Source organism: Morus notabilis, unplaced genomic scaffold, assembly GCF_000414095.1.
Source record: "Morus notabilis unplaced genomic scaffold, ASM41409v2 Scaffold1294, whole genome shotgun sequence".
NCBI classification, from domain to species: domain Eukaryota; kingdom Viridiplantae; phylum Streptophyta; class Magnoliopsida; order Rosales; family Moraceae; genus Morus; species Morus notabilis.
The window spans coordinates 146,072-165,522 of NW_010364214.1; the positions used below are offsets into that span (position 1 = coordinate 146,072).

The 19,451-nt window shown below is 32.7% G+C and overlaps 1 protein-coding gene across 1 annotated transcript; it reads right to left on the reverse strand.

Annotated features, from left to right (window-relative positions):
- Positions 1-14,461: 14,461 nt before the first annotated feature.
- On the reverse strand, positions 14,462-18,044 carry LOC21389286 (UPF0481 protein At3g47200). Its single transcript, XM_010106087.2, has 3 exons — positions 17,738-18,044; positions 16,400-17,429; positions 14,462-15,266 (listed from the first exon to the last, which is right to left on the reverse strand). Exons 2-3 carry the CDS (start codon positions 17,385-17,387, stop codon positions 14,668-14,670), a joined length of 1,587 nt encoding a protein of 528 aa, XP_010104389.1. The 5' UTR covers positions 17,388-17,429; positions 17,738-18,044; the 3' UTR covers positions 14,462-14,667.
- Positions 18,045-19,451: the final 1,407 nt, after the last annotated feature.

Consider the following 19,451-nt stretch of genomic DNA (forward strand, 5'->3'; position numbering starts at 1 on the left):
TATAACTATGTTCTGCCCTTAGAGAAAAAAAAAAAAAAAAAAAGAGAAAAATGAAACCAACTTATTGGATATAAAAATAAACTAATGGTTCTGCCCTTTCACTGAGAAGAGCGATAGATAATGTTAAACAAAATAAAGCCTGGTGTACTTAAATTGTGTTATATAGGTAGGAAAAATACTTAATCCTTACCATGTATTATTTCATTTTTACGAAACCTTATAATGTATCTTGATTATTTATTACCTATTGTGTCGTTTTATATGTGGTGAAGGGGTAGTAACATGGACAGTTCTTGTTGTATTATATGCAGTCTTCGCCAAGTACGCACGTGAAAAATATACTACAACAAAAATGGTTATTAGGGACAATATTTATCATTGCTAATAGTAAAATATTTGCGACAACATTTTATCGCCATAAAGGAAACAAAATTTTTGAACGACTTCTCGTCGCATTTAATATATGCGACGACATGTCGTTGTAAAAATTTAAACTATTTACAACAACATGTCGTCGCTAAAACATGGAAAAGTATTGGCGACGACGTGTTGTTGCTAATGATCATTGGTGCCAATAATTTTAGCGCCAGTTTGTCTATTATTTACGACGACATGTCATCGCTAATATTGAGGCATACAGCTGGCAGTGACGTGGCCAAAAAAAGGCAGAAACTTTGACAGTTTTCTGACAATAGGTTCCAGAATTTTCTTTATTTTTTGCAACGACATATTAAAAAGTCGTCGTAAAAAATGGTTCTAGAAGATTCAATCCAGAACGACTGTTTTTACGACGACACGTGTAAATTGAAATGTCATCGCAAAAAATAGTTTCAGAAAATTTTATCCATAACGTCTATTTTTTGCAACAACTTTTTAATAGTCATCACAAATAATGGTGGAATTTAATTTGCCAAAAAAAAAAGGGTGGAAACTTTGGCAGTTTCCTGAAAAACAGTTGCGATGACTTTTTGTTTAAGTGGTCACCAAAAATGAGCACGGGTATATTCCTTAAGAATATTCTCATAAATATTAATGAGGTGAAAAGAACGACACCATTTTTCTACTAGTTGCGACGACTATTTAAATTTTCTGCGACAACAATATGTCATCGCAAAAAGTGACCTGTATAAACACGGTCACAGATCGCTTTCCGCCATTTTTTCTTGCTTCTCCCTCTGTTTTCTTCCTCCCTCTCCATCCAAAACCGCCACATACCGTCCAAAACCTCAGAGAAAAGCTAAAATACATCATTATCTCTTCAAATCTTTCATTTCTGGAGAAAAATATTCTGAAAATGTCCAAAAAAGTGGAGTTTTCACCTCACTGTCACCGCCCATTTTTCTGGCCGTCTTTGTCATTTTCTGGCCGCCGTCGCCTTCCTAGCCCTGCTGCCTTTCCAGTTTCCAACCCCCGGTGTTTGTGGGTTTGAATTTTGTGAGTTAATATTTTGATATTTTGTAAATTGATTTTGGTATTTTTGTTGTTTTGTTTTAGATTTTGAATTTAGTTTGTGGTTTTGGATTTAGAATTGTGAATTGTAAATTAGAATTTAAATTAGAATTTTTGGTAATTACATTGAAATTTGTATGAAATTTGTTTGATGATGATTAAAAAATAGGCGATTTATGGAAATGTTTGATTATAAATAATAAATTATATCTATGATGATTGAAAAATTTAGATGAAAATTTTAATTAGTATTATATTAATAATAAAAAGATTAAAAATAAATATTATAAAATATTTAATAGAATGTTAAAGACGTATTACAAAATAATTTTTGTTAATTTTCATAAAGTTTGATAAAACTTTATAAATTCTTCATAGTGGAGATGGCTACAGACAAGAGTTGGATATATTTAAGGAACCGGTTGTCTGATTAGTACTGAGATAGTTTATGTGCTTTTATTGAGGTTGGAAAGAATCATGCAAATTCAACCGGGGGTATTAGTTGTCTGTGTATCAAGTGTAGAAATCATGAGATTATGCCACTAAAAATAGTGAAAGCGCACATACATCGATGGGTTTTTGATACAAGTTACACCACATGGATTCACCATGGTGAAGTACGTGTTGTTGCCATTGTGAGTGAACTTGTTGACGAGATGTTTGCAATGCTAAATGATGTGGCTGAGATTAATGATGATCATGAAACATTGGGTGAGACATAAATGGTTATAGAAAATACTCATTACGATGAATTTAGGGATCTCTTATACGAGCTCCAAGTCATATTGTATCTGGGCTGCACTAAGTATTCATCATTGAATTTATTAGTGAAACTAATGCATCTAAAAGTGTTGTACAAGTGACCTAATTAGTGTATGGATGAAATGTTGAAACTGCTGAGAGATGCACTCCCTGAAGAGAACAAATTACCTACATTACATTACGAGGCGAATAAGTTATTGAGTAAACTGGGTCTAAGCTAAAGAGGCAAATCATGTGTGTAAGTATGAATGTGCTTTGTTTTGGAAGTAGAATACGGCTTTGCAGTCTTGTCCAGTATGTAGTACAAGTTGTTGGAATAGCAAAATTGAAAAAAAAGTTCCGTGGAAAGTACTCTGATATTTCACTTTGAAGGATCAGTTGAAGTGCCTGTATGCTTCCCGTCACACTACTAAGGAAATGACGCGGCACGTGTGTGGGCGTTCGAAGGTTGACTACTTGATGCGTCATCCAGTTGATGATACAGAGTGGAAAGAGTTTGATGAGAAACATCCACAATTTACAAGTGAACCGAGAAATGTTCGATTAAGGTTAGCTGTTGATGGTTTCAACCTATTCGGGAATATGAGTCTATCATACAGTATGTGACATGTTATTGTGACTGCATATAATTTATCCCCGTGGCTATGTACCAAGGACCCGTACAAGATGTTGGCGTTATTGATTCCAGGTCGCAATGCTCCTGGGAAGGATATTGATGTGTTCTTAGAGTTAAAAGAGTTATGGGATGAAAGGGTTGTTGTTCGTGATGCTGCTACGAATATGTTGTTTCGGATGTGGGCTATGTTGCTGATGATAGTTAACAACTTTCCTGCATGTAGTAGTTTATCTAGTTGGAGTGCTCAAGGGTACTTCACGTGTCCCAATTACAATGATGCAACTCCATCGAAGTGAATAACGAGTACAATTTGCTATGTTGGGCATAGACAATGGCTTCTTATGAGTCATAGGATGAAGACTAATAAAAAGTTTGATGGTAAAGTTGATCGAATACATCCCCCGCCTCAGAAATCCGTTAAGCAAATATTGCCTTAATTAGAATAGGCTGAATCTAGATTTCCAGGTAAACATGAAAAATATGGTGGTAAGAAGTGAAAGAGACATCCGACAGAGCATAATTAGACGAAGAAGAGAATCTTTGGGGAGTTGCCTTGCTGGACCTCATTGTCGCTATGTCATAACTTAGATGTCATGCATATTGAGAAGAATGTGTGTGATAGTGTGTTGGGCACAATTCTAAATATTGACGGAAAAAGTAAGGATACAGATAAGGCGACGATCGATTGACAAGATATGGGGATATGTAAGGCGTTGCACTTGTACAAAGAAGGTGATCATTGGATGAAACCACATGCAGTGTACACATTGACTTTGGCTGATAGTAAAAAGTTTTGCGATTTCTTAAAGTCTATACGGTTCCCCGATGGGTTTGCTTTAAATCTTCAGAAAAACGTGATCGATGGAAACAATAAACTTACTGGTTTAAAATCACACAATTTTCATGTCATACTGTAGCGATTGTTGCCGACTAGGATTCAACCAATTTGCCAACTGGGTTTGCTTTAAATTGTCATGTCGATGCAATCACCGAATTGAGCAACTCCTTTCAGTTGATATGTTCCAGGACATTGAGGAGGAATGATTTAGAGAAAGCTTAACATTATATTGTTGTTATTTTATGCAAGTTAGAAACAATTTTTCCTCCAGTTTTTTTGATGTAATGGTTCATTTAGTAATGCACTTGCCAGAAGAAGTCATTTGAGGATGACCTGTTCATTTAAGGTGGATGTATCCTTTCGAATGATTCCTTGGTTCATAAAAAAATATATTAGGAATCTTGCAAGACCGGAGGGTTCAATTGCCGAGGCTTATATTGTCAATGAAGCACTGACTTTTTATTCAATGTATCTAAGTGGCATTGCGACAAGATTTACCAGACTTAAGAGAAATTATGTAGACGACGTAGATGGTAATGTGAAGAAAATATCTGTCATCCAAACTCGATATCGTCCAATTGGGAAGATGATCCCGATCACATTATACAACTAGTTACGAAGTAAGGGCAAGTGGTACATATTACACAATTGTTCAGAAATCCAACACTACATTGGGTAAGTATTACCCCCACCATTTTATTACATAATTGAGTCACATGAAACAAGAACACTAACTCAAATTTATAATTTAGTGAGCATAAGAAAAAACTCAATGATACTAGTCGAACTGGATCATTAGACGAAATTCAAGTCAAGGAATTTTTAAAATGGTTCCGGCGTAAGGTATTATGCTATAGTCATAATTTATAATTTCAAATACGTTGGATATATAGAATTTCAGTTGATATTATTTTCTATTGACAAATGTCCAATCTGCAAGAGCAAAACACGCTATAGGCGACCGCACAATTGATTTCATTTTCGTGTGGATCAAGCTTTTCCGTTAGAAGCTACTCCGACTGTGTGGTGAACAGAGTCAAGTTTCTGACATACAGAATAGTGGCATTTGTGTTCGTGGACCAGATAATAAGACATATTACGGAGTACTAGAAGAGATTTATGAATTATCTTACATAAACGACCACTATGTTCTTCTGTTTAAATGTAAGTGGTTCCACACTCATCCAGGAAGAAAGAGAGTTCAACAACACAAGAATAGAATGAGCATCTTGGTCAAGAACTCCTGGTACGAGAAGGAACCATTTATACTGGCATCTCAAGCATAATAAGTTTTTTATGTGCATGATTTATTCAATGGTCCAAACTGGAAAGTTGTTGAACACTTTGGACATCGACATATATAGGATATTCCATACATGGAAGCAGACGACATTATAGTAGTTTAAGATACCAACTCTATGAATGTTGACTTAGTCGTGGAACTCCCAGAGATTAACATTTATATGGAATCGACCTGATATATCATCTGATGTTGTCATATCCGATGTTGATGCAATTTTAAAAGACTAGTCTCTTGTTGAGGATAATGACTCCAATATACTGGAAGAGGATGATGAAGTCTTAGCAGACTACATTAAAGAAGACATCGATGATTCTAAGGATGATAGTGACATAAATGAGTGGGGCGACATTCAAGACATTAGCAGTGACGATGAATTGAAATTATGTACTGCAATTATTGTTTTAATAATTATATTTTTTCATATAACATAAGAATTATGTAAACAAAATAATAACTTTTATGATGACTTCTTAACAAGAAATCATGTCTGGCCCAGTCGTCACATGTGCTGGCTCTTCGGGTGGAGCGCAGCCTCCACCCGATCCTTATAGGTTGCCATCACACTGTAAGTCTGGTATGTTGGAACATAATTATAAATTTGTTAAATTAATTACATCAATATTATATTATCACTAAATAGAGTTCATTCTACAGCGCCGGATGCCGCACCTCAACAACGTCGTAGAGGTCGAGGGAAGGCTAAGGGTCATGAAATCGCAGCCAAAGTGGCAAAGGATGGAAAGATCACCCCATCTTTGACGAACGTGGAGGTACTTGGAAGGAAATTAGAAACTTCGGCACCCGGTTCGATAGTGCCGTAAGAATCCATGTTAGGGATGTTTGTGAGCCTTTCCACAATGCCTGGAAGGACGTGGACATCCTGCATAAGAGAGAGATTCAGCAGTATCTACTGGTATAAATTATTCAACTTCATTATTTTTTAATTTACTCTAAATTTTAATATAATAAAATCATTTAACATGTTTATATTGTATTATAAAAGTAGTTCAACCTCGATTATGACTGTGATGAAGGTATAATTAAGTCTACGGTCGACAGGAAAGCTATAAAATTTTATAAGGATTGGAAGCTTTTTCTGTAGGTGGATTTTGTGACTTCTTATCCCGAGTTTGAGGTGCGGCTTAGCTAAATTGTCATGTCATTTTCCATGTTTTCCTATTTAAATTCTGAATAGTTGCTCGGTCATATCCTTATTTTGTAGAGATCAAGCGTAACCGACTAATCTTTGTTAACTATGAACGATTCAAAATCGATCAAAAGTTAAAATCCAAAAAAATCTAATAAAAAAGGACAACGGCTCATATGCTCTTAATTGTGACAACTAGAGCCCAAAACGTCTAATTACCCCTTGCGCCTTTGTGTGTGTACAGGGATATACGGTAGAGCACATTTGTTACACGCAAGTTTTTTTTCCTTTTTTTTTTTTTTTTTTTTGGGTGGTGTACATCTCAATATAAAAGCACTAATCTTTTTTACCGTCCCAATGTGCTTTTTTTTTTTTTGTTTTTTTTTTTTACATTTCAACTTCCTCATCAAATATTACGATATCCTAAGCATCGCTAGTTTGACATATGTTATATACTTGGTGAAAAAATTAATGTCAAACGTAGGATATGCTTCAATTGCTATTGATTGCTGTAATAACTTTGCAATTCAATAATTGAACATTGATGTTTTTAAATTTAGAGGTTTACTTAATTACCACACATTTTCGTGACAAATTATTTTAAATGTAGTATTGGCATTGCATTAGAAATGGTCTACGATTATTGTAATGGACCTTTATGGCAATGCAAACGTCAATATCTGACAATTAATTGTGTGTAAATGATTATATATAATGCTATTTTAAATAGTATACATATATTATCTCGTTTAAAATTTGTAAATAATTCGAATAAAACAAACCGTAATTATTATATTAAAATGTCAATAAATCCGCCTATATCAACTAAATGTCAAAATTGACATACTTTATATACTTACATACAAATTGCGCAACAAGTATATTACACTTTTCAATAGTAAAAACAACACTACATTAGAAAGTGACTTTCAAACCCTAGTGTTAAAATTCAGTGTTGATACATTAATCTAATATTGCATTGAACATGTTCTAATTGAATGCTAATTCGACCTGCACTTGATTAATATTATTTTTAATTAAATAACTATATTAATTAAAAAGATTAAATCAAGAGTTTCATGTACATGCACTCTAAGAGTAAATCTAACAATTTTCTCCTAAATTAATGGTCTATTTTAAATAGAATTCATTGCCCCAGGGATATATTTTAAGAATTATTTATGCAACAACTACCAACCCAATGATCCTTTTCTAAGTGCCTTCAGTGACACCCTAACCACACACGAGTGTGGTCCCGCGAACAAGTACCTTACAAGCCCCAACATTAGGAGTGTGTTTCACATTTCAATTATTTTTCAAGCGTAGTACGTACTCGTCAAACACATATGAAGCGAGTGGCGAACAAAAAATTTGGTAGTAAAAGTTTTGTAAAATTAATTTTGTTGTTTAAGTGACTAATTTTGGAACACTATAAATAACTGCACTCATGAAAAGCTTTATAATCATACCAAATTTAACAGATTTTGGCGAACAAAAATGAAAATAAGCTATGTCAAAGTACCATTGCAAATCATGATCTTTGTAGAGAAACTTCCAAGAGTAATAATTTATATTAATCTAGCAATATCCAAAACTTCATAATTAAATTATTTTCAAAAAAAAAAACCTTCAGAATTAAATTGTTTTCAAAAAAAAAAAACTTCATAATTAAATTGTTCTTACAATGACCCTTAATGGATATGAAAATTCGTTCACTATATATATATATATATATATATAATCCTCTCAAATAATTTCCTAAGTATGTACCCATTAACTCCCTAAATATTTTATAATTTATTATATATTGGTCCAATCCCCTGTACACACTCACTGCTGCAATATACAACGAAAATTGTAAAAGAAAACGAGCTAGCATTGAATAGCACCTAAAACGTTTAATATGTACCAAATCTGTTAGATTTATACACATCTCAAAACCAATGACTACTTCACACACACAAAAATAAATATACAAGTCTATAACGTAAATACAAATATAGACACACAGACATACAAATAGGCTTTTGCTATAGTCCATTCACGTGGTCGGTCATTTAACGTAATATGTAAACGTTAAAAACATAACATTCATTGAACCTAATATTGATATTAGAGGGGCGCAATATATATTCAATATAACATTCAACGACTATATTTTACATCTAACGTCAATATTATATTTATTGACTGACATATTACGTTTTTCATTTGTGTATGTTACGCAAGGATTGAAAAAATTGACATTTCTACTTATATTTCCGCAGAAATCTCCGTATTTTATTAGTACTAATATTGGTAATATGGACACAATATCTTTGCCGTAGAATAATTTTAATTTAATTATCAAAATATTTAAAATCTTTTTAATACAATAAATAAGTTTTTATTTATAGCTCATTTAAAAAATAATAATTAAAGATTTATTTAATTTTTTAATTTAAATTAAAATGTATTTTTATATGAAAATTTTTTATTATAAAAAAATTAAATATAATTTTTTAAAATTATTTTATTATAATAATTGCCGTAAAAAGTATAGTGTTAAATGTCCTTTTTTATGAAAAACTTCATAGCAATATTGGTACAATTTCCGGAAATATCCGTTACTTAATATACATAGATGTATTTTCAATTAACTTTTCAATAATATAAGAGTTATGTCCTTTTTTTCAACTTAAATTTCATATCTCGGTATCAATATTGTTTAAATCAAGTTGTGTTTTAAATACCTTCGAACCCAATAAAAGCTTCTTTTGGTATTGTTAATTTAACATCTTGTATGGAAACTTTCAAGATATTTTACTTAATTTATGAACGTGTGCTTATCATTTATGGTGTTATGATTGTATTTTATTGTGCATATTTGTCATCCAAATAGTATTTTAATAGGAAAATTCATCCAATTTATGTACTATTAGCTATTTTAGAGTTTTTTAGTCTCATGTAAAAATAAAACGTTTTAATATGAATTTTAATGTTTTATATATCAATTTCCACCAATATCAATATTTCTGTTAAATTCATAAAATTTAAGTGAAAATATTTTCGTGAATATATATCGATATTTATGATAAATTTAAGTGCCGATGTTTTTCTTCATCCTTGATGTTACGTGGATGAATCACAACAACATCTTATGTAAAAAATTTGTAAAAGCAATTTTGTAGTTAGGTGACGCTAATTTTGGGACACTATAATTAACTCACCGCACTCATGGAAAGCTTTATAATCATACCAAATTTAACAGCTATTGGCAAACAAAAATGAAAATAATCTATGTCAAAGTACCATTGCTAATCATGTTCTTTGTAGAGAAACTTCCAAGAGTAATAATTTATATTAATCTAACCATATCCAAAACATCAAAATTAAATTATTTAAAAAAAAAAACCTCATAATTATTTTGGTCTTACAATGACCCTTAATGGATATGAAAATTCGTTCACTATATATATATATATATATATATATATATATATATTATATCGAATCTCTCGACCTTTATCCAAAATATGAGTATATTTTATTATCCCAGTAATCCAAGTTTCATGAAAATTCATATATAGTAACAAAGAGCAAGTTAGCAAGATTGCAAGGTACGTACAGGATATATAGTAAAAACTTTTTAATTTATATGTTTCTTTTTTAAATAAGAAAAGATCTTTATTAATAGAACTATAATATAGAAAACCTAAAAACATAAACAAATCCAAAACCAAAACCAAAAGTTTACAAAACAAAATGATGCTTGGATGAAACATCAAAGCAATCACAGTGAGAAAAAATATCTAAAAGAATTTCTCGTTTTAAGACCCTTTCCTACTTTTCTCAAGGACCTGAACTGACAATTTCCGCTTCTTTAATGCACTCTTTTTTTTTTCTTTTATGTCAATTGAGAGATTTAAAATCGTGAGATATTCTACGTTGAATTCACTTATTAAGCCTATATATGGCCAATTTAAATCCATGCTCGTAACTGTACTTTGAAAATTGAATATATTACCACAACATTTAAGACACGTGTTGTACTATGTTTGTGTTGAAGCATCAATATAGAGTGGTTGGGGAACTAAATCGGGTCTCACCTATTTATATTTAACGAGACTCACTTTATATGAGTGGTAGGGTTTTAACCCCATCGAAATGATTAGGGCTGCTCAATTAATTAACTTAATATATTTATTTGGTAGCTGTTGAAGCTAGATTCAATGATTGTAGCCACAAAACTTTTTACAAGACGAAATTTCAAAGACACAGGAAAGTTAAAATGAAATTTCAGATAGACTGGCACCGTCTCATTCTGAAATTTCATACAGACTGGATTTATACTTTAAACTTAAAACTATTTTTAAGCTGATCTATTATTATTTTTAAAAATTTTCTTGTAAAAATTTGGGTTGGTTCTGATGCTGGCCCTGTCCTTATCAGGTTTTAGAAACGGAATAGGCTAACTTTTTTCTTTTAAGAGTCGGTCAGTTCGAACTCAGATGTCTAAATTTTAAACTGTATTTAAAAGTGGTGAAAATCCTAATTGGGACAATAGTTGTGACGTTGCAATAGTTTTCAATTTTGCATTAATTTTGGAATTGTACCATACTTGAATATTAAAATAATACACCAATCATCTCAGCTTTTTGAGTGTTGAGAAAATGAGACGATTAAGACCTTTGTAATAAACGAACAACACATGGTTATGGTTCTAGTTTTCTCGCGGAACACGTATATGTTTTCTTTTTTTTTTTCTTTTGGGTGGATTTTCTTTTCAGTTCGGTTATGATATTAAATAGAACATCGGCACACCACAAATTGAAAACCAAACCCTCATAAATAATATTTTGGTACAAATCACGGCACATGCAATTGCACTTTCAAAAAAAAAAAAAAAAAAAAATTACTTCTGTTTTTTTTGCTTGAAAAGTGTTATTTCATAGAGATATCGTCATCACAAAAGGCCAACCTCCAGGAAGCAAACTGATGGACGAGAGGGGGGGAAAAAAGACTACTTACATGTGACTTGCATTTGATTGAAAAAATGTCGTGTAGTCTAACATTTCTCTATCAAACGTTAATTTGTGGCAACTGTGAAAATTACATTTCTCAAATTATATTTAATAAGCAAATTTGTACTCTTTGTCGGTTAATACTCGATTTTAACCTATAAAATCACCAAATTAACCTTAGTGGTAATGACTTTTGATTTTTGATTGTTACAAATGTACCATTAGATCACTCCACTAAAGTTAGTTTGGTAATTTAAAATGTCATAGTCAAATGTTGACACGAATTTGCCTTATAAATGTAATCTTTAGGTATACATTTCCAAACTTAAAATCAATGGTATATTTTCTAAATAAACGGAAAACAAAAGCTACAAATGTTAAAACAAAATCATTCCTATTTAGTGTCTAAGATATATCACAAACAAAATATCGTGAGTTACGTAGTTGTGCCGTCATCAAAGTCGCTATTGAGATCCGGTAGAGGGTGATGGAGCTATCCTCCCACATAGCCTCTGCACACACATTGCCACCAGACACCAAATGCCCTTCACATGCAAATAGCTCCTCAAGCACTCATATAAAGTGTTTCACTCAACATAAAAGGCTTATTTGAGTTGGGTCAATTAGGCTTATATTAATTATGCTAGGAAAGTTTTTTGGTCCAATGGACTAACTAAAGAGAAAATATCCATAGGTCTCAAATAGAACGAATTTTCATATCCTATTATGACCCGATTGATATTGAACATAGATACATTATTAAATTTACAATAATAACTAAGTTGTCCATAATATGCTCTAGTTCATATTAGAGTGAATTATTATGATTATGAAAGTCTAATTAGCCTATTAAATGTAATATTAAGATATACATTTGCAACACTCGAAAACTAATGGTATATTTAAAAAAGATAAATAACCCCTAAAAATATGTATTGGTAGTGGTTGCTACAATCTCTCTATTTTGGTATAAGCAACAAGATTTTAACCATTGAGAGTTATTTCATACAAATTTCTCTTCAATAATGAAAAAGAGGAAGTAAGTTTATCAATTCCCTCTCGGGGTGCATAGGTGGGTTGAAACCGAAACTGCTCGTTGTAAATGGCAGTCTAGTTTAGGCGCCCTACATAGTGATTGTTGAAGAAAATGTATATAGAAAAGTGTGAAAAACTCAAACATCCAGCACTGCAGTATATCCTTGTCAGGTAAATGCGACCCTATTTATTGGTAATACTAATTGATCGCGTTTTGCAAGAATTGGCTTGATGGAAGCAGAGATGAACGCTACCCGGCCTTTTGTAGTAGAGCTACAAGTTGTGATCGAGTCAAATAGGCGTAAATGAAGCCCATCTATTTGGCTCAGGACAAGATGAGCTAAGAATTATCTAGGCCGAAAGTCTTTTAGATGCATCTCAGTTCAGCATTGAAGTCCCTTTTTCCTTTTGGGAAATTGTAGAAAAAAAGCCTACATTTAAGAATTGTGTTAGCAAATAACCAATTTACTAATGTGTAAAAATTATAGCCTTTACGTTTTAGATTTTTTGTTTTTCAATTTTACTCTTTTACTTTTTCTTTTTTTTCTTTTTTTTTTTTTACTTTTTCCCTCTAGATTTCCTTTTCTCTCTTCTCTCTTTTTGTTATTCACGGGTCTGCTCTTTTTTCTCTCATCGTCGTTCATAAATCAAGGATTTATAATGTAAATTTAGGGTTTACCATCAGAACAAATATTGAGTTTCTTCGTAAATCTTGAATTTATAATGTAAATTTAGGATTTACCATCAGAACCTAATTTTTGTTCCTTCGTAAGTACTTGATTTACAAGGTAAATTTAAAACTTTATAAGCGTAACTAATAAATCTATACAGTTTATGCAAGATTAACCATCAAAGGACATATCATATTATTTGTTAATCCTAGATTTACAGTGTAAATCTATGATTTATCATTATAACACAATTTTTGTTCCTTCTTAAATCCTGGATTTACACGGTTTATTTAGGATGCATTAATTGCATACATGTGCCTTGAACATTGTACCATGTTTCAACGTACCCCTAAATTTTAAAAGGGTTTATTTCACTGCGTAAAGTATAAAAAGTGGTTAAAATACCCCTTGAACTAATTGTTTTAATAATTGCATCCTGAACTATTGATTTTGTATTAACTTGCCCATTCATTTTTTTAAAAAGAAAGGGGGCAAGTTGACACAAAAGTAATGACTCGGAGGGTAAGTTGACTTAAAATTAATAGTTTTGGGGTATTTATAAAAATATAAGTAGTGTCACGTCGTCAATTTATTAGTTTTAGAAATAGTGGGAGCATTTTGAACTTGGGTACATATTTCACGGGGTGAAATGAACCCTTTTCAAAGTTAAAGGGGTATTTATGAAATTAATCCATCTAGGATTTACCATCAAAACACATATTGTGTTTATCTATAAATCCTTAATTTACAAGGCAAATCCTAGTTTTACTGTTAGTGGATTATATTATCTTTACAAATATAACATAAACCAACATTTTTTATGTTCCGCTCGTAAATCTAAGAATTACTGTACGGTAAATTCAATATTTATCATCAGAACACAGATTGTGCTCTTAGTAAATCCTAACTTTGTGAAAATTTAAAGTTTGGCACACCTCCTAACAGTTGAAGATTTTAGAATGGATTGGTAAACTAACAGTCTAACAGAGCATGGTTCTTTACAGTGGAGAAGAAAACGTTAATACCCACAACCAATCACTAGACATTCTTATGCACATGGAGAGATTGATGGAAACCCACATCTACTTGGAACTGAATGGATTGTTTCTATTGCCCCAAATTTTTTTCATATTCTTTGAACAAGGAGAAATAAAGAGACCTCGTCCCCTAAACTTTTCGGCTTTACTTAATACATCACAAACTTTAAATTTTCACAAATTGCACACTGAGCTTTTAAATGAACAGCAGCTGAGGTCCATTAGGTGCCCGATATTATAACTAAATTGACGTTTCAAAATATGAGATTTGTGTGATTTGGTTCGAAAAATGGCAAGCATTGCCCTTCATCTGCGAATCTCTTATTTTAAACCGTTAATTTAACTTGCTTTTATGTATAGGGGGATGCTTTATTTAAGAGCTCACTGCCCATGTAGGATCGTAAATCTCATGCCCCAGCCTTCTAAGCAGTTTCCTTATAATTTATATGCTTTATTTAAGCCTGCAAATCTTTTTTTTTTTTGCTAATCGGCTACCTGCAAATTATAATATATATGCTATTATAGAATAAAAAAAGTAAAGATATAGAAAATTAAAAAACACGCAGATCATAAGATAGTAGAACTACGTACCATACTTATATTACAGAATAAACTAACAGCCCGAACAATTGATCGTTTATTTTGAGCCTCAAAAAACAAAAAAGAAACACTTCATCAATCGTAAACTACTTCTTCTTATACGATCCATGACTTGTTTATTCTTCTTCTTAATTTATTACTAATTTTTTTTAATTTTACAGAAACTAACACACGCTATGACTCACATACTTATAAAAACTTATCGATCACTTGCAAGGACGAAACGCAAACCACGTCTGAATTCCGGTCAAGAAAAGGGCTGTAACAGCGGCAATAAGAGCCAGAATCGTCCACGGGCTACTGAAATGGTCGCGATAGATTTGAGCTACCCAAGTCGCGCACCTTCTCTCGTAGTGCCGCTGTATCATGATTTTCACATCGACGTAGGCGTCACCGCGAACCAAGTTAGTTCCTATGGCGTTAAACAGCTGAGCCACTTCCGCGTCGCTACTGAGGCGGTTCCTGAGTATGTATGCTGACCTGAGATCTTTGACATCTTCCTCATTATCGATGAGTAAATCTAGGAAGCTCAGGTACGATGTCACTTGATAAACTGTCTGGCAATTATCGGGGCACATCTCGAAGGCGACGAGGTTCAACAACTTGCGTCCTGTTGAGTCGTCGACGATCAGGGGAGGAAGCTTTAGGTGGCCGGAAAAGTAGAGAGAAGTGAAGGTTATGTCTCGTAAGGAGCTTGTCTCGCTTGGCTTCAGCTTTATTCCAGCTGCTTTGAGGTCCTGGACGTTGCGAAATGACCGTGCATAATACCCGTGGCAATTTGACGGATGCATTTTGTACTCTTGCTCTAGAAAAAAAAATTTAACATTACTAAGAATTTCAACTGATTAAACTAAACAGCAAGTTCGTTATTCCTTAGTTGGTACAAATTGTACGAGTGGTCCCTAAACTGTTTAATAGGTGATACTTTACTCTCTATTCTTTTAATTTTGACAAAACCATTTCTAAATTCTTAAAACGTTAACAATTAAGTGCTTTCCGTCAACTTTCGGATGGAGTTATTCACATGGCTTTTATGTATAACTCTTTTGTGGTGAAAATACAAAAATAGCCCGAGATCAAGACAACAACAAAAAAAAAAAAAAGAAAAAAGTAGAGCGTGCTTTAATCTGCCCACCACCTTGGTGGGATGCAGAAACAATATGTACGATAAAAGAAAAAAATAGGAGTTATTTAAGTATATTTGAATCTTAGCAATAGTATGGTCGAGAGTCTCGGTGATTTCAAACTATAAGCAAATTATTGTTTTTTTATCACAACAACATCTCGTTTCATATCACATGCCTTGCAAGTGATACATACCGTTAAAAATTCAACAGAATTTGACGGAAAAGGGTCGATTGCAAATATTTTAAAAGTCTAGGAATCGTTTCGTCAAAATTCAAAGAATAGAGACTAAAATTTCACCTACTAAAGAATTTAAGGGCTGTCGGTGCAAATTACTCTTCCTTAATTAATTGGTATATCTATTTCCTTAATTTTCTATTTCATTCAATATTTTAAATTAAAAATGGCTGTTTCAAAAATCTGACTTGTTATGTACAATTCAAATATGGGAAATTGTAATAAATAGCATATTTTAAAAATTAAATTAAGCAAATAAAATATTTTAAAATTATTTGAAATAAATAATAATTTATTTAGTAATTAAGCATTTACACTGCAAATGATTCATTTATGATTGGTAAAAAGTAACTTAAAAAAAAAATTTTATTTAAGTGAAAATTTTTTTTTTACTAGTCATAAAAAGAAAATCTACTTAACAAAATTTATTTTTGCTATTCATAAATGAACCATTTATGCGGTAAATGATTCATTTACTCCGTAAATTGCTATTTATTTTAAATAATTTTAAAATCTGTTATTTACTTAATTTAATTTTATGGTATTAAAAAAATAGTTATGAAAAAGAAATTTCACCTTGATGAAGAGTTAAGGGTGGTACGAAGCAAGCAATATGTTCATCACGAACCGGCTTTAGAAGTTCCTTTCTAAGAAGGTCGAGAAGATGAAGCGGTTGTTCGACTTCCATGTCTGTGTACAAGCTCCAGCTCCAATCTTTCTTCTCAGGTGCCAAAACGTTCATTCGGATAAACATTTCAAGTGACTGTTTTAACTCATGTTTGTTGTGGCTCGCATTCATCAACAACTTGAGAACCAAGAAAGGGATTTGGTTCTCAAGCAAGAATAAGTCTTGTTGGATCAAAGTGACCTGTCCGTTATTCATCTCAAAACCCATGACCTCATTAAACGCACAGCTGTGTATGAACTGCAGAATTGAACAACCATCCAAGAACAACATCATGGCCAACATATCATCGCCATAGGGACTGATCACCGCCTCGTCGAAGCACTTCTTCAGATCTCCGATCACAGCCTTGATTTCTCCGAACAAATCTCCCCCGCTTTTGCCGCTGTCTTTGATAAATTTCGCTGCGAGTTTCTCCTTCAAATCCTGGTCCTTTAGCATGAGGTCTTTGCTACCGTTGTGAATAGGACCAATGGAGATTGCTCTCGGCTTGTAGTACTTTAAGCAACTTTCTTGCCTCAACAAGATGTCTGGCACTTTTTGTATCTTCGTTGGGCCTTTGTTGTTGTCCTGGCCGCAGTTTTTTCCTTCGGCGATGGTCTTCAGGCGACTTAGCAACAACATGTGTTCGCCAGTGATCGGCCCTGGAGAGCTCTCACTGGAGGCAAACGTGCTTTTGATATCTTCGTTTGTTGAGCTTCCTTGGCTATCCAGTTTGACGATCGGTACATCGATTCTTATGCTTCCCTGACTCTCTAAATTGTCAGAAATTTGTTCCTCATGAACTGCTTTACTCGGTTTAGTCGCGATCTCTAAGTTTCCCGCAGCTTGGTTCTCATGCAGGTCTTCTATCGGAATCATGTATTCCTCTGCCGGCATCTTATCCAATGTCTTGTTTTGTGGAAAAAAATGACAAAATTCCTGCTCAAACCAAGTCGACGGTTTTTAAATGTATAGGAAAACAAACTTTTATGTCTCTTTCGAGGTTTCAGAAATTATGCTCACAAAAACCAGGTCAATTAACCAATCATGCTCACAATGTTTTTTATAAATTTCTACAAGACAATATCATAACTAATGCTTACCAAGTTCCAATAGGCAAGTACACAAGTGACCACATACATAAAAATAGAAAACAGAAAGAAAAAAAAAAAAAAAAAAAAAAAAACCATTAGTACTATTCATAACATTTTATTTTGTCTTCTTTCTCAATTAGAAAAAACAATTACCTGGGAAATCAGATTGAATATTTTGTTCAACAGTCAGTACTCTATTTGAAGCAGATAATTGGTTGCCTATGGATGAGAGAAAAGTGGAGAGAGAGATGGTGATGGTGGTGGTGGTGGTTAGTACTGGCGGCGAAAGGATCAAAGATCATGGTCTACGCTTTCAAGCTTCTTTTACGCTATTTATTGTAATATTAACGTTCACTTTTGGTAAGGACTTCGAAATTATTGATAAGAAAAGATCAAAACTAGTAATAGTATGTTGTCGATTGTGGGGGCTATCCCTTCCATATAATTGCCTTGCATGGATAACTTCTATAGGTAGATAATAGACGAATTATTTCTGATGAAAGATTAGAAAAAAGTTGAAGGAATATAAAAGAAAAAAGGCAACTTGTGAAATACACAGTACATAGAAGGAACAAAGGCATAATCTTTTTCACATTCCGACACAAAAGAAAAATCCAAAAGGCGTCAATTCCGGTTCCCTATCGGTTGGAGCAAAGTAAGAATAGGTATTTTGCTTTTGATTAGTGAAAGACACGAAATTTTCATTCCACATGAACTGTCATTATTTATATTTTAAAAGTAGCGCCACATTATTCTAGGGATCCAATAAACTTTTAACTTTTTTTTTAACACAAACTTAGATAACAAACACTACTATAAACATAGTATATAATGACGATTTTAAAAGATACGATGATCAATAGATGACTGTCATCTTATCCACAGTCGGCGGTTTAAACCGTCATTAAATTAACCCTTTATTTAACCGTCATCTAATGTAGAGTTTTATTGACGGTTTCTATGGGAAACTGCCTTTTAATGTCGTGCAGTATAAAAAAAATGCATGCTTTTCCAGCGTTTCCTACGTAGCTTTGTATCTCATCCTTTGCTTTTTCAATGGGATTGTTTTTTCAGTCAAATTGAGAATTGAAAATTTTCTCCTTTTTACCTCATTTTGGCAATGTGTTTCATATCTTTGCGTTTCTTCTGCCATCGTTATCCAGATCAAATGACTCACTTTTCCGGAGTTCATATCCAACTTCGAGCTTGAAAAGTGGGTTCATCCTCAAATAAATCATGTGCTGACATATTTGAAGTATTTTTTTGATAATTTATCGCCTCTAGATAGATTTTAGGGTTTCTAAACCGTCTTTTATTATTGTTTTTTTTCTACAGTACCATTACAGAAGCCCGGATCTGCCTTTAGAGAAGTTTTGAAAAATTCACCCGGTAAGTTTTCAGCTTCATTTTCATCCTTTTTGCCTTTTTAGTCAAATATTTTGGGGTCTAATAATCATGATATCACTGAGAACCATTGTTTACTAAACTTTTTCGCTAAACTAAATAATATACCATTTTTGAGCACATAGCTTTAAACATGCATGACTTAAACACCTAGAGGTTTTTATTTTTGACTAATTCAAGAGACTAAAACATAAATCACATAACCACAAAATCATGCCATAACCAAACTTTTTCATACTAAAGTTTATTTTTCATGCCATAGTCCATCAAAGTTGGCATTTTTCTAGGAATATGTTTAGAACTTTGATTTACATAGTTTCAGCGTACACTTAGATCTAATCATATTTCATGCTATTACCCATTTCTTACATCACAACATTAACTAGCATATTCTAATCATGCTTATTTCAACATATAACCATAGATCCTAACAAATTACTGTACAAGGTTTCATTTTTCTAAC

Excerpts from the sequence above, each read along its gene's own strand:
- LOC21389286 (XM_010106087.2), bottom strand. The coding sequence starts at position 17,387 with ATGCCGGCAGAGGAATACATGATTCCGATAGAAGACCTGCATGAGAAC. Across the intron at positions 15,267-16,399 it reads ACCCTTAACTCTTCATCAAG|AGCAAGAGTACAAAATGCAT; the intron begins GTGAAATTTCTT and ends TTTTTTTTCTAG.